This window comes from Balaenoptera ricei, chromosome 2, assembly GCF_028023285.1.
Source record: "Balaenoptera ricei isolate mBalRic1 chromosome 2, mBalRic1.hap2, whole genome shotgun sequence".
In the NCBI taxonomy this organism is placed as follows: domain Eukaryota; kingdom Metazoa; phylum Chordata; class Mammalia; order Artiodactyla; family Balaenopteridae; genus Balaenoptera; species Balaenoptera ricei.
The window spans coordinates 162925177-162941095 of NC_082640.1; the positions used below are offsets into that span (position 1 = coordinate 162925177).

At 37.5% G+C, this 15919-nt stretch overlaps 2 protein-coding genes across 2 annotated transcripts in view; one reads left to right on the plus strand and one right to left on the minus strand.

Moving 5' to 3' along the window:
- The window catches only part of SPTLC2 (serine palmitoyltransferase long chain base subunit 2), a 120507-nt gene that overhangs the window by 38913 nt on the left and 65675 nt on the right, over positions 1–15919 (minus strand). The gene's annotated exons all lie outside the window — the stretch shown is intronic.
- Positions 11246–15181, plus strand: LOC132360845 (small ubiquitin-related modifier 1-like). Its single transcript, XM_059915913.1, has 2 exons — positions 11246–11543; positions 15108–15181. The coding sequence occupies exons 1-2, from the start codon at positions 11246–11248 to the stop codon at positions 15179–15181; spliced, it is 372 nt and encodes a 123-aa protein (XP_059771896.1).

Consider the following 15919-nt stretch of genomic DNA (forward strand, 5'->3'; position numbering starts at 1 on the left):
GTCAAATAAATAACAGTGGGGATTACAGTGAAGTAGAGAGGTTCAAAGATATTAAGGAGGCATAATCCACAGGCTCTGGTGATTAAATATATGGCATAAAGAAGGAGAGAAAATATAATAACGGATTTCTTCTTCGGACAACTTCATGAATAAAGATGCCATTATCTGAAATAGGGAACACAAAAGAAAAAGCAGGTTTGAGGGGAAACAAACGGAAAAGGCTAAAAACTTTAGAGAAACAAAACAATTTTGGGGAACAAGTATTTTTGGAGTCTAAAGGTTTACAATGAAGTAGATCAAGACTACTGCTTCCAGGGACTTCCCTGGTGTTCCAGTGGTTAAGAATCCGCTATCCAATGCAGGGGATGTCAGTTCGATCCCTGGTCGGGGAACTAAGATCCCACATGCCGTGGGGCAACTAAGCCCAAGCGCCTCAACTACTAAGCACGCAAGCCACAGCTAGGGAGACTGCATGCTGCAACTACAGAGCTCATGCACTCTGGAGTCCACACGCCACAACTAGAGAGGGAAAAACCAGCATGCCACAACTAGAGAGAAGCCTGAGCGCCACAACGAAGAGCCCACACGCTGCAACAAAGATTCTGCGTGCCACAACTAAGACCCAACAGAGCCAAAAATAAAATAAACACCTAAAATTGGTTAGAATGTTATGTATATTTTACCACATCACTCACTAGAGGTAAAGTCCATTTTTTTTTAATTTTTGAATTTTATTTTTTTATACAGCAGGTCTTTATTAGTCATCAATTTTATACACATCAGTGTATACATGTCAATCCCAATCGCCCAATTCATCACACCACCACGCCCACACCCCACCGCTTTTCCCCCATGGTGTCCGTATGTTTGTTCTCTACATCCGTGTCTCTATTTCTGCCCTGCAAACTGCTTCATCTGTACCATTTTTCTACGTTCCACATATATGTGTTAATATACGATATTTGTTTTTCTCTTTCTGACTTACTTCACTCTGTATGACAGTCTCTAGATCCATTCACGTCTCTACAAATGACCCAATTTCGTTCCTTTTTATGGCTGAGTAATATTTCATTGCATATATGTACCACATCTTTTTTATCCATTCGTCTGTTGATGGGCATTTACGTTGCTTCCATGACTTGGCTATTGTAAATAGTGCTGCAATGAACATTGGGGTGCATGTGTCTTTTTGAATTATGGTTTTCTCTGGGTATATGCCCAGTAGTGGGATTACTGGATCATATGGTAATTCTATTTTTAGTTTTTTTAAGGAACCTCCATACTGTTCTCCATAGTGGCTGTATCAATTTACATTCCCACCAACAGTGCAAGAGGGTTCCCTTTTCTCCACACCCTCTCCAGCATTTGTTGTTTGTAGATTTTCTGATGATGCCCATTCTAACTCGTGTGAGGTGACACCTCATTGTAGTTTTGATTTGCATTTCTCTAATAATTAGTGATGTTGAGCAGCTTTTCATGTGCTTCTTGGCCATCTGTATGTCTTCTTTGGAGAGATGTCTATTTAGGTCTTCTGCCCATTTTTGGATTGGGTTGTTTTTTTTTTTAATATTGAGCTGCATGAGCTGTTTATATATTTTGGAGATTAATCTTTTGTCCATTGATTCATTTGCAAATATTTTCTCCCATTCTGAGGGTTGTCTTTTCGTCTTGTTCATGGTTTCCTTTGCTATGCAAAAACTTTGAAGTTTCATTAAGTCCCATTTGTTTACTTTTGTATTTATTTCCATTACTCTAGGAGGTGGATCAAAAAAGATCTTGCTGTGATTTATGTCAAAGAGTGTTCTTCCTATGTTTTCCTCTAAGAGTTTTATAGTGTCTGGTCTTACATTTAGGTCTCTAATCCATTTTGAGTTTATTTTTGTGTATGGTGTTAGGAAGTGTTCTAATTTCATTCTTTTACATGTAGCTGTACAGTTTTCCCAGCACCACTTATTGAAGAGACTGTCTTTTCTCCATGTATATCCTTGCCTCCTATGTCATAGATTAGTTGACCATAGGTGCGTGGGTTTATCTCTGGGCTTTCTATCTTGTTCCATTGATCTATGTTTCTGTTTTTGTGCCAATACCATATCGTCTTGATTACTGTAGCTTTGTAGCATAGCCTGAAGTCAGAGAGTCTGATTCCTCCAGCTCCGTTTTTTTCCCTCAAGACTGCTTTGGCTATTCAGGGTCTTTTGTGTCTCTATACAAATTTTAAGATTTTTTGTTCTAGTTCCGTAAAAAATGCCATTGGTAATTTGATAGGGATTGCATTGAATCTATAGATTGCTTTGGGTAGTATAGTCATTTTCACAATATTGATTCTTCTAATCCAAGAACATGGTATATCTCTCTATCTGTTGGTATCATCTTTTAATTTCTTTCATCAGTGTCTTATAGTTTTCTGCATACAGGTCTTTTTCTCCCTAGGTAGGTTAATTCCTAGGTATTATATTCTTTTTGTTGCAATGGTAAATGGGAGTGTTTCCTTAATTTCTCTTTCAGATTTTTCATCATTAATGTATAGGAATGCAAGAGATTTCTGTGCATTAATTTTGAATCCTGTAACTTTACCAAATTCACTGATTAGCTCTAGTAGTTTACTGGTGGCGTCTTTAGGATTCTCTATGTATAGTATCATGTCATCTGCAAACAGTGACAGTTTTACTTCTTCTTTTCCAATTTGTATTCCTTTTCTTTTTCTTCTCTGATTGCCGTGGCTAGGACTTCCAAGACCATGTTGAATAATAGTGGTGAGGGTGGACATCCTTGTCTTGTTCCTGATCTTAGAGGAAATGCTTTCACAGTTTTTCACCATTGAGAATGATGTTTGCTGTGGGTTTGTTGTATGTGACCTTTATTATGTTGAGGTAGGTTCCCTCTATGCCCACTTTCTGGAGAGTTTTTATCATAAATGGGTGTTGAATTTTGTCAAAAGTTTTTTCTGCATCTATTGAGATGATCATATGGTTTTTATTCTTTAATTTGTTAATATGGTGTATCACATTGATTGATTTGCGTATGTTGAAGAATCCTTGCATCCCTGGGATAAATCCCACTTAATCATGGTGTATGATCCTTTTAATGTGTTGTTGGATTCTGTTTGCTAGTATTCTGTTGAGGATTTTTGCATCTATATTCATCAGTGATACTGGTCTGTAATTTTCTTCTTTTGTAGTATCTTTGTCTGGCTTTGGTATCAGGGTGATGGTGGCCTCACAGAATAAGTTTGGGAGTGTTCCTTCCTCTGCAATATTTGGGAAGAGTTTGAGAAGGAGGGGTGTTAGTTCTTCTCTAAATGTTTGATAGAATTCACCTGTGAAGCCATCTGGTCCTGGACTTTTGTTTGTTGGAAGATTTTTAATCACAGTTTCAATTTCATTACTTGTGATTGGTCTGTTCATATTTTCTATTTCTTCCTGGTTCAGTCTTGGAAGGTTATACCTTTCTAAGAATTTGTCCATTTCTTCCAGGTTGTCCATTTGATTGGCTTACAGTTGCTTGTAGTAGTCTCTTAGGATGCTTTGTATTTCTGTGCTGTCTGTTGTAACTTCTCCTTTTTCATTTCTAATTTTATTGATTTGAGTCCTCTCCCTCTTTTTCTTGATGAGTCTGGCTAATGGTTTATCAATTTTGTTTATCTTCTCAAAGAACCAGCTTTTAGTTTTATTGATCTTTGCTGTTGTTTTCTTTGTTTCTATTTCATTTATTTCTGCTCTGATCTTTATGATTTCTTTCCTTCCGCTAACTTTGGGTTTTGTTTGTTCTTCTTTCTCTAGTTTCTTTAGGTGTAAGGTTAGATTGTTTATTTGAGATTTTTCTTGTTTCTTGAGGTAGGCTTGTATAGCTATAAACTTCCCTCTTAGAACTGCTTTTGCCGCATCCCATAGGTTTTGGAGCGTCGTGTTTTCATTGTCATTTGTCTCTAGGTATTTTTTTTTTTTCTAGGTATTTTTTGATTTCTTCTTTGATTTCTTCAGTGATCTCTTGGTTATTTAGTAACGTATTGTTTAGCCTCCATGTGTTTGTGTTTTTTACATTTTTTTTCCCTGTAATTCATTTCTAATCTCAGCGTTGTGGTCAGAAAAGATGCTTGATATGATTTCAATTTTCTTAAATTTACTGTGGCTTGATTTGTGACCCAAGATGTGATCTATACTGGAGAATGTTCCGTGTGCACTTGAGAAGAAAGTGTAATCTTCTGTTTCTGGATGGAATGTCCTATAAATATCAATTAAATCTATCTGATCTATTGTGTTATTTAAAGCTTCTGTTTCCTTATTTATTTTCATTTCGGATGATCTGTCCATTGGTGTAAGTGAGGTGTTAAAGTCCCCCACTACTACTGTGTTACTGTCGATTTCCTCTTTTATAGCTGTTAGCAGTTTCCTTATGTATTGAGGGGCTCCTATGTTGGGTGCATATATATTTATAATTGTTATATCTTCTTCTTGGATTGATCCCTTGATCATTATGTAGTGTCCTTCCTTGTCTTTTGTAACATTCTTTATTTTAAAGTCTATTTTATCTGATATGAGTATTGCTACTCCAGCTTTCTTTTGATTTCCATTTGCATGGAATATCTTTTTCCATCCCCTCACTTTCAGTCTGTATGTGTCCCTAGGTCTGAAGTGGGTCTCTTGTAGACCGCATATAGATGGGTCTTGTTTTTGTATCCATTCAGCAAGCCTGTGTCTTTTGGTTGGAGCATTTAATCTATTCACATTTAAGGTAATTATCGATATGTATGTTCCTATGACCACTTTCTTAATTGTTTTGGGTTTGTTTCTGTAGGTCCTTTTCTTCTCTTTTGTGTTTCCTACTTAGAGAAGTTCCTTTAGCATTTGTTGTAGAGCTGGCTTGGTGGTGCTGAATTCTCTTAGCTTTTGCTTCTCTGTAAAGCTTTTGATTTCTCCTTCGAATCTGAATGAGATCCTTGCCGGGTAGAGTAATCTTGGTTGTAGGTTCTTCCCTTTCATCACTTTAAGTATATCATGCCACTCCCTTCTGGCTTGTGGAGTTTCTGCTGAGAAATCAGTTGTTAACATTACGGGAGTTCTTGTATGTTATTTGTCATTTTTCCCTTGCTGCTTTCAATCATTTTTCTTTGTCTTTAATTTTTGCCACTTTGATTACTGTGTGTCTCGCATGTTTCTCCTTGGGTTTATCCTGCCTGGGACTCGCTGCACTTCCTGGACTTGGGTGGCTATTTCCTTTCCCATGTTAGGGAAGTTTTCGACTATAATCTCTTGAAATATTTTCTCGGGTCCCTTCTCTCTCTTCGCCTTCTGGGACTCCTATAATGCGAATGTTGCTGTGTTTAATGTTGTCCCAGAGGTCTCCTAGGCTGTCTTCATTTCTTTTCATTTTTTTTTCTTTATTCTGTTCCACAGCAGTGAATTCTACCATTCTGTCTTCCAGGTCACTTATCCATTCTTCTGCCTCAGTTATTCTGCTATTGATTCCTTCTAGTGTAATTTTCATTTCGGTTATTGTATTGTTCATCTCTGTTTGTTTGTTCTTTAATTCTTCTAGGTCTTTGTTAAACATTTCTTGCATCTTCTCGATCTTTGCCTCCATTCTTTTTCCGAGGTCCTGGATCATCTTCACAATCATTATTCTGAATTCTTTTTCTGGAAGGTTGCCTATCTCCACTTCATTTAGTTGTTTTTCTGGGGTTTTATCTTGTTCCTTCATCTGGTACATAGCCTTTTGCCTTTTCATCTTGTCTATCTTTCTGTGAATGTGGTTTTTGTTCCACAGGCTGCAGGACTGTAGTTCTTCTTGTTTCTGCTCTAAAGTCCGTTTTTTGATACAATTCACCCATTTGAAGTATACAATTCAACGTTTTTTAGTGTACTTGGAGAGTTGTGCAACCATTACAATAATTAATTTTAGAATATTTTCATCACCCCCAAAAGAAACCAGCACCCATTAGCAGTCAGTTATTCCCCACTTCACCTAAATCATTCCAGTCTATATGTCATATTTAAGCAGTAGTTACATACAACTTACATATAACTCTGCTAATGAAAATTCTTATAGACAATTTTTCTGCAGTTTAGATGAAAATCATGCAAATCAGTAAATACAAGCAATTTGTTTTTCATTTTCAGTTTGTTTTTGTTATTTTCTACCAGTGTTTATGTAACTCTAATCTTTAAAAACTCCAAAAGAACCAAGAGTACTATGAAAGATGAAGGGCAGAAATTTAAAAATTAAATTATGAGAAAATTCCTGGCACGTTTTAAGACGCCTCTACTTTGTACCTCATTAATTTGCTCTTGTTTATAAGTTCCTGTTTCTGTTCTTACACCTTTCATGTGTGGTCTTGTGTCCCCAGAACAAACTGCAAAGTCTGAGGGTAAATACTATGTTTTTTTTCCCCTAGTACCTCCCCCAAGAATACACAGCAGACATTCAGGATGAATTTTCTGAGATGTGTTCAAACTAATCTGAATTCCTCAGCAGAACTACCTATATTCAATTACATTAAGGCAAATGATAATTAAATATCTGGGAATTCCCTGGCAGTCCAGCGGTTAGGACTTTGTGTTTTCACTGCCAGGGGCACAGGTTCAATCCCTGGTCGGGGAACTAAGATCCTGCAAGCCATGCGGCATGGCCAAAAACAAACAAACAAAAAATTAAATTAAATGTCTAGTACACAGAAAGCATTCTGGCACTAAACACTTGGTTCAAATCCTGGCTTCACCACCTAGTAACCCTGTGTCCTTAGATAAGCAACTTACCTCTCAGTTGCCTCATTTTATAAAAGAAGGAGAATTATGTGTAATACTTGTTCTGAGAATTTAATGAAAAGCACTCAGAATAGTGCTCAGTATGTAGTAAACATAATACACGTCCACTATTATATATTTCCCCCCTTGTAGTTTCTGCAAATCTTCTTGGTAAGTTGAAACTTTAAAGTTTCAAGTTAATCACTGAATGTCTACATCATTTCCAAGTAAGATAAAATACTGAAACATGAATTGCTAAACAAGTCTAAGTTTACCTACATTTGACCTCTTATTACAGAGACTAAATATGTTTGGGTCTATTAGTAAATACATGTATCTTGTGCCTTACTGAAAGACTGTACTATGAAGCAGCATATGTTTCTAGAAATTATAAAAAGTATTTATAAGTTTGCCAATCTACAGAATGCTAATGTAAAAGGCAGTTCATAATTGTTTACTTTTTAGTTTTTACTAGAAATTATGGTTTCAAAGGGTTAAAAATTCTAATTAATATATGTTATTAAAACAACTAGGGACTTCCCTGGTGGTGCAGTGGGACTTCCCTGGTGGTGCAGTGGTTAAGTGGTTAAGAATCTGCTTGCCAATGCAGGGGACACAGGTTCGAGCCCTGGTCCAGGAAGGTCCCACATGCCGCGAAGCAACTAAGCCCGTGTGCCACAACTACTGAGCCTGCACTCTAGAGCCTACGAGCCACAACTACTGAGCCCATGTGCCTGGAGCCCATGCTCCGCAACAAGAGAAGTCACTGCAATGAGAAGCCTGCGCACCGCAATGAAGAGTAAGCTGGTGCAAAATTAAAATTTGGTTCCTCCTTATGTTAAAAGGACAAACTTTTTTCCCCCTATTCGTCTGCTCTTGATAGTAAGATTATAAAAGACAGATCTTATGTTTTGTCAAAATAATCACTCACATTCTCTGTTGTCTTTATCAGATCTTTGATTATTTAAGTAAACCTAGTCCTCTCAATATTAAAAGAGCTAAGTTTTACACAGTACTAAATATATAACCTTCAATAACTGCCTGTGAAATCTTTGTCACTTTGATTAAATGGGTAACTAAGCATTGTTCCACAGTGACCTATGATCCTATTTGACGAAGTATTTTTAAAACTTTTGATATTTTTGACAAATTTCCAAAATAAAATTTTAAATAAAGTCTTTTTTGACTTAGAACTTTGAAATATTATTTCAAGGCCCCTGAAATATCTCAAAGATTGGTTCTCTCCTTATAAAAAGGGATATGTTAAGCTAACTAGGCTTATTTCATATATTAAATTACATGGGAAGCATTTCCAAATAAGTAATACTAAACCTTCTTTATTGTTATGTCTGTATAGATATATGTTATAAGTATTTCAGAAACTATGTGAAATTCCTAGAAATCTGATATGTCCTGGAATAACGTTATCAGTCATAATTCTAGTTATCTTAAAATGTTGTATGTCACAGAAATAACCTAATTTCCTTGTCAACTGCACTGTAATCAGATCTCTAACCATGCCAGGTTTAAGTCTTTTGTCATTTTCAGAGAGCTTTTGCTTTATTCTGATGCTTTTACAAATAAGCTTCATAGTCAGAGAGATTCTTGGAAAGGACTGACACTTACTCTTAGATACGAGTTTCTAAAGTTTTCATAAACTTTCAGATCATATCATTGAACTGGGTAAGAATTTTTAGAATTCTAACTTAGAAATTGATGACTTCATAAAACTGTTAACAAAAGATCAAAACCATGAATTAATTCCATGGGACTAAATGAACTGATGAGGATAATTATAATTTTTATGACTTTTTGTTTTAAATATTGTCAGTTCTTTTATGCTTTGTCAGAGTCCCCATTTATGTTGGATTCACAAACTGACAGACCTCTCACAGTGTGACTTCCTTATCTTTTGTTATTCGTAGGCACTATTAAACACTGTGTGGGAGGGGAAGTATGCTAGCAGAACTCATTTGTTTTTTGTTCTTGACAAAATTATGGAGTAAATTCTAACAACCCTAGAATGAAACTGTCCTCCAAAACTGCTAAATAGGCAATTAATATCCTCATTTTCTTCCCTCCCATAAATTACTAGCCAAAACTCTTCTAATCCTGTGGTGTTTATGTGCCACTGCTAAAAATAACACGAATAAAATTATTATTTGTATATATGTATATTATTTGTATATATGTGTACATATGTGCATGCAAAAGAAATCTGTAGACTATATGCCAAATAACTGACACTGGTTATTCCTGTTTATTTTCTGTGACATATATTTGGGTTTTTGAAAATGAGCATGTATTGCTTCTATAGACAAAATAAGAATGAATGAATAGGTAAATACATTTAAACGTAGTATTAAAGGGTTAGGACTCAGCACTATCACTGTCGTGGGCCTGGGTTCAATCCCTGGTTGGGGAACTAAGATCCTGCAAGCCGTGCGGTGCAGCCAAAAAAAAAAAAAAGGAGTATTAAAATTCTGTATTTGGATCCTTAACAGCCTGATCCCCGAATTGCATATATTCATACAGCAAGAGGACTCAAACAAAATAAAACTACATATAAAAAGAATTCCAAAATCAGAACTTAAATCAGAACATAAAAACACATCTTCATATTTGTACAGATAAACATAAACTCTATATCCATCAGTTTTACTTGTTGGTTTCTTACTTTCATTAATCAGAATCATATAACAAAGTTCCCAAATTAATTCATTTGTTCTTCTTGGCTGTTACTGATGATCTACTTTCTAGCAAATTGCCAAGGGTATAAACATCATGTATGGGACCAACTAAAAATCAATTAATGAATAGAAACTAAAATATAAAGTTAACTGAACTTAATATTGTAAAACTGTCAACATTCCAAGGGAACCAGAGTTTAGAACCCAAAGTTGGGTCTTCACTGCCAAGCCCAATATGGAGGGAAAAAAGTTGATAGGCTTAGACAGAGTTTATTCACTCATTTACTTCTCCTGAAGCTGAAAAACATCAGAGGCAAATTTCAGTATCCAAAAAAAGTGGGCTAATCAACTGAGGATACGGTGATGGCTTTTTTTTAAAAAAATATTTTTATTTATTTATTTATTTGGTTGCACCAGGTCTTAGTTGCAGCCAGCGGGCTCCTTAGTTGCGGCTCATGGGCTCCTTAGTTACGGCTTGCCAGCTCCTTAGTTGTGGCATGTGAACTCTTAGCTGCAGCATGCATGTGGGATCTAGTTCCCTGACCAGGGATTGAACCTGGGCCCCCTGCATTGGGAGTGTGGAGTCTTAACCACTGTGCCACCAGGGAAGACCCCATGATGGCTGATTTTATGTAACACCTTGACTAGGCTTCATGGGCCTCAGATATTCAGTCAAACATTACTCTGTATGTGTCTGTGGGGGTGTTTTGAATGAGTAACATTTAAATTGGCTGACTGCCCTATGTGAGTGAGCCACTTCCAATCAGCTGAAAGCCGTAAGAGAACCAAAGCCCCTCCCAGGTAAGAAGGAATTCCTCCTGCCTGACTGTTAAGGTGGGACATTTTTTTTTTTTTTCTTCTGCCTTCATACTTGAACTGAAGCGTCAGCTCCTCCTGGATCTTGAGACTGATGGTATCTGGACTAGATCATTTGGGTCTCCAGTTTGCCTGCTGTAGATCTTGAATCTTGTCAGTCTTTATAATTCCATGAGCTGATGCCTTATAACATCTTTCTCTCCCTCTTTCCCTCTACCTCCCTGTAAAAATACTGCACAAGGAAAGTCCAGCAAATGCTTTATGATGATGATTTTAGCACTGATGCCTTAGAAAGCGTGGAATCCTCTCCAAGAGACAGCAATCTATTCATTTGACCAAGTTATTCCAGGTCCAATGGGACTTAGATGATACTTAACAGAAAATTTTCTTGAATAATGGCCATACTTTTACTTAGAAGTTAAGAACAATTTCCAACTGCTGTTAGAGCCACTTATCTTCTATTCTCTTTTCTACTTCTCTCTGCAAATGGCCACAATCCCCAGTACTACCATTTGAAGTATAAGCATAGAATTGGAAAGAATACTAACCCATATAATTACTGTACTTCACTTAAATGGTTTTGGTTATAAAGAAGAGATAAGGACCACTCCCTGCATCAAATATAAAAATGACCAAGTACTTCTTTTATCCTTTATCAACTGCAAAAACAAACAGCTCTCTAGGACCCCGGGAACAGAGCACCCTGTCACTGACGGGGTGTTGTTCAGGAAAAACTGAATGGGAGACGTTACTCAAAATCACATAGAGCAGCAAATATCTTAGAATAAAAAATCTTGTAGCCATGCTCTCTATACATCCCCACAAGAGCAGGAAGGCTTCCTAAATTATTAAAAACTGAACAAGTAGGAGGCATAGCGGAAGTCCCTCCAGCCACAATGTTGTGTTGTGGGGAAGACACGGATCTGTAAATCCTGGAGCAAGGTTCTGCCTACCCGAGGCCACTGCTGGGTGGAGACCCTGGGGGAAGCCACTGTCACCATGTCTGACCAGGAGGCAAAACCTTCAACTGAGGACTTGGGGGATAAGAAGGAAGGAGAGAGCACTAAACTCAAAGTCATCAGACAGGATAGCAGTGAGATTCACTTCAAAGTGAAAATGATGACACATCACAAGAAACTCAAAGAATCATACTGTCAAAGACAGGGAGTTCCCATGAATTCACTCAGGTTTCTCTTTGAAGGTCAGAGAATTGCTGATAATCACACTCCAAAAGAACTGGGAATGGAGGAAGAAGATGTGAATGAAGTTTATCAGGAACAAACGGGGGCATTCAATGGTTTAGATATTTTTATTTTTTATTCTTCTCCCTTAATCCTTTTTTATTTTTAAAAATAGTTCTTTTGTAATGTAGTGTTCAAAACAGAATTGAAAACTGGCACCCCATCTCTTTAAAACATCTGGTAATTTGAATTCTAGTGCCCATTATTCGTTATTGTTTGTTTTCACTGTGCTGATTTTTGGTGATCAAACCTCAGCCCCCTTCATATTGCCCTCTCCTTTTAAAAAATTACATGTGTGCACAGAGAGGCCACCTTTTCCAGGACTGTGCATTTGCACGCTTGTGATAAATAACAGTGACTAATGCGAGTGTTCATAATGACTTTGCAATTGGCCCTGAAGTTCTAGCATGTGGTCACTTCACTCCTGGACCGTGACTTTCAGTGGGAGATGGAAGTTTTTCAGAGAACTGAACTGTGGAAAAATGCCCTTTCCTTAGCTTAAAGCTACTTTTAAAGTCTGAGGGTCTGGACCAGAAGAACAGGAATATCAGGTTGGAGTCAAGATGACAGAGGTGGTGAGAATAATGACTAACTCCAAAGATGGCGTCACTGCAGAGAAAGCATTTTAAGACAAAAGAAAAACCTTGTTTGAAGATCTCAGAAACGTTCTACTTTTCATTAGCAGTTAAAGTTATTCATGCAGAAGTGTATACAACAGAACACTGCTCTTTTTGGTACTTTTTGGCCTGGGATATGGGTTTTAAATGGACACTGTCTGTACCAGCTTCATTAAAATAAACAAAATATTTGTTAAAAAAAAACTGAATAAGTAAAGGTAACAATGGGGGGAAAAAAACCTTTTCTACAAGTAGTAGCAAATATTTGGTACTTGTTAAAATTTTGATAAATTTTGCTTATTTTATGAATCTTACAAATGTATAGATACTGAAGTTGATTTTCATGCCAACAGAAATATATTGATAATTAACAAGGTTAAACCATGAAGGAACTTCTACTTCATGATATATATATTTTTCACATTTAGATGATACTGTAGTGTGTGAGCTGGGCAGAAGAGGGATTAATCCTTAACTAGGTCCTAAAGTTTTCTTCGTTAAAGAATCAGTCTCTTCTTCATTTGTCCTTCTAAATCATCAATGGTCACTCTCTTTGAACAGCTCTAAAGTGAGGGGGCAAAGCAGCAGACAACGCTCTCAACTCTCATCACAGCACTTTCTAGATCAATAAATTATGTACTTGTCACAAGTATCCAGTCAGGATGCATCATGAAGAGCAGCAACTCATAGCCTCCTAGAAAGGAGCAAGAGGGACAAAAGAATGCCAGCAAACACACAAATCAACTGACCTTTATGGTCATCCTTAGTTCTTTAACTTCTACATGAACACCTCCAGAGATGTAGATGAAAATTAACATCATTATATCTAAAAATATCTTAAAATACCAAAAGGGACTGGAGAAGGAAGTAGTGGTGGAAGAGACAATAGAGCTTAGAATGTAAAGAAAAACATCAGTGAAGCTATTTTTAAAACCACACTATGCTGGAACTTGAATTTATCTGTTCATGTTTTTCACATGATCTCAGACAAAGAAGGATAAAGTATCATATTTAAAAGTGTTACCTTGGGACTTCCCTGGTGGCGCAGGGGTTAAGAATCCACCTGCCAATGCAAGGGACACAGGTTTGAGCCCTGGTCCGGGAAGATCCCACATACCACGGAGCAACTAAGCCCGTGTGCCACAACTACCGAGCCTGCGCTCTAGAGCCTGCAAGCCACAACTACTGAGCCCACGTGCCACAACTACTGAAGCCCGCATAATACCTAGAGCCCATGCTCCGCAACAAGAGAGGCCACCGCAATGAGAAGTCCGCGCACTGCAACAAAGACTAGCCCCCGCTCGCCACAACTAGAGAAAGCCCACGCGCAGCAACGAAGACCCAATGCAGCCAAAAATAAAAATAAATAGATAAATAAATTTATTAAATAAATAAAATAAAAATTAAAATGTTACCTAAAACAAAAGTAAAAGAAATATTAGCTAAAAGGCAGGGCAGACTGACTTTAATAACACTTAAGTCCCAATTAAATGGCACTAGAAAATCTTCCCGTTAGGCTCTTAGGAGTTCCAGGGAATGGGAAAATAAATGTACCTTTCTGCTCCAGTGTACAGTCTTGTAAAAGGGATATTTATAAGGGACTTTCAGGAAGCAAGAGTTCAGTAACTTTGGAACACTGAAGCAAAATGAGTGGGAATTAGGTTTACCATCTTCTAGACCAGCCCCTGTTTTGCTAGACTGTCGACAAATATCAAAGTGCTCAGCTTGGGCGATTGTCAAGTTAATGAACATCAAAGCAGACAGCCTGCCCCTCCCTACCCTAGGGATACTGTTCTAAAGCAGCCCTTTGGTTCTTTATCTCCCTACAAGAATGCATACAAGTATTTGAATCTACTCTCCCATTATTACTACTGCTATTTCTCTCCTCAGCAACTAGAGCAACTTGTTAACACCAAGCACTGCAGTGAATTCCTTTCACAAGCACTTGTTTATCACCCTCTCCCTAGTAGTAGTTTAATCCTTTAATTTGTTTTAATGCCCAAAACTAGGATTTCCTGAGGACTGCCACAGGATGTGCAACAAGCAGCAGGGGCCAAGGCTTTAAGTTGCTGATTCAATATAATCAAGAATTTTAAAAAATGGTTGCTAACGCACAGCCAGAAACAGGGCCCTAAACAAGAGGAAGAGGCCAAGCGCCTCTGAAATATTAAGGAACTGAGTTTTAAAGGGTGCCAGCTCACAATTAGGACAGAAAGGCTTAATTTGTCCAAAGACTGTCCTACTGTCCTCCTTTGGTACTGGAACATATCACAAGCTACTTTCAGACAGAAATGAAGGGATGACGAAATATGCGTACTGTGGTCAAGCACCCATGGACAGATGAAGAGGGTTAGCAAATACAGCAATCACTGGTGAAGGCGAGGCTTGGAATTAAACTAGTTTCAGAGGCAGGAGGCAAGGCACTAAGCAAGAATTTCACAAAACTGATTAGTATTATTGAACATTTAGAAAAAAGAGTATATAGTGAGCAAGGCCTTTTGTAGGTTACGTACAAAATTTGAGAATCTGAATTAATAGGCTATAAAAAATACAAGTAGCATTAAAAAAAAGTAAAACAAAATAATTCCAACCAGCCTTAAGAGGCCTGAACATAGGTCTCTGAATCCTTAGTTGTCTCTTTTCCCTCCCCTAATTTGTTCTAACTTCACCTATGCCACTGATTCATTCAGCAAGGATCATCAGCTCTTTAGAAGGAAGCATCAATGCATTTAATTTCCAAAAACAATGAAAATTGACAACTTAACATCACCACCAAACTCCTGTTCCACAAGCCAATATTTCCCTTATTTTTCTTGTAAAAGAAACAGATCAAATATCTTGTCTTCCAATTTCCTTTCTTTTCCCCAATTACCACCAATCAGTAGAGTTGCTTTTGGTTCTCAATGATGTAAACGAGCTCAAGAAAAAAAAGAGACAGAGAGAATCCTCAAATCTCTTAAAAGTTAGTTTGCATTATTAATTGAGATTTTCTTTAAAATGCAGAGTCTAAGGCCTTGTCCACCAAGACTCATGGTCTGGTGGAACAGACTCGAATCCTCATTTTTAACAAGCTCTGAACTGTGGTGCTCAACCCTGGCTGCACATTAGAATCATCTGGGGTGCTTTTAAATAACATCCTGCAGGAGCCTCACCCCCAGATAGTCATGGGTCTGCAAAGGGGCGTGACATTGGCATTATTACTAATTTTTAAGCTTTCCTGTGTGTGAGCAAGGTTGGGAACCACCATACTAAAAGTAACTTTGACGCAGGTGGTCCATGGACAAAGTTTGAGAACAAGGGCTTAAAAGAGTACACCTTAATGAGATCCTTCTGAAACTCATTCCACTGTCAACGTAGATAGCAGGCAGATACAAGTATTTAGATAATTTATTTTTTCTAAACCACAGGTGACAATTAAAAAAAAAAATCAATTGCTCTTCAAAAAGCTCTCAAATCTTAAGGAGAGCCTTAAGGAGGATATCTGGTTCTTAACTGAGAAGAGTCCATCTATCTTGTCACTTATTTATACATATTAAGTATCCCTGTGGCAATAAACTGCAATAAAGTTGATGAAAATCTAGGATCAAGTCTCCTAGATAAAGCCCTCAAAAATAATTCTGGGGGAGGGACTTCCCTGACAGTCTAGAGGTCAAGACCCTGTGCTTCCACCGCAGGGGTCACAGGTTCGATCCCTGGTCGGGGAACTAAGACCCCACATGCTGCACAGTGAAGCCAAAATTAAATAAAAGAAAAAATAAAAAAATAATTTGGGGGGAAAAAAGCAATTCCAACTGTGTTAATATTGAGAAAGGGAC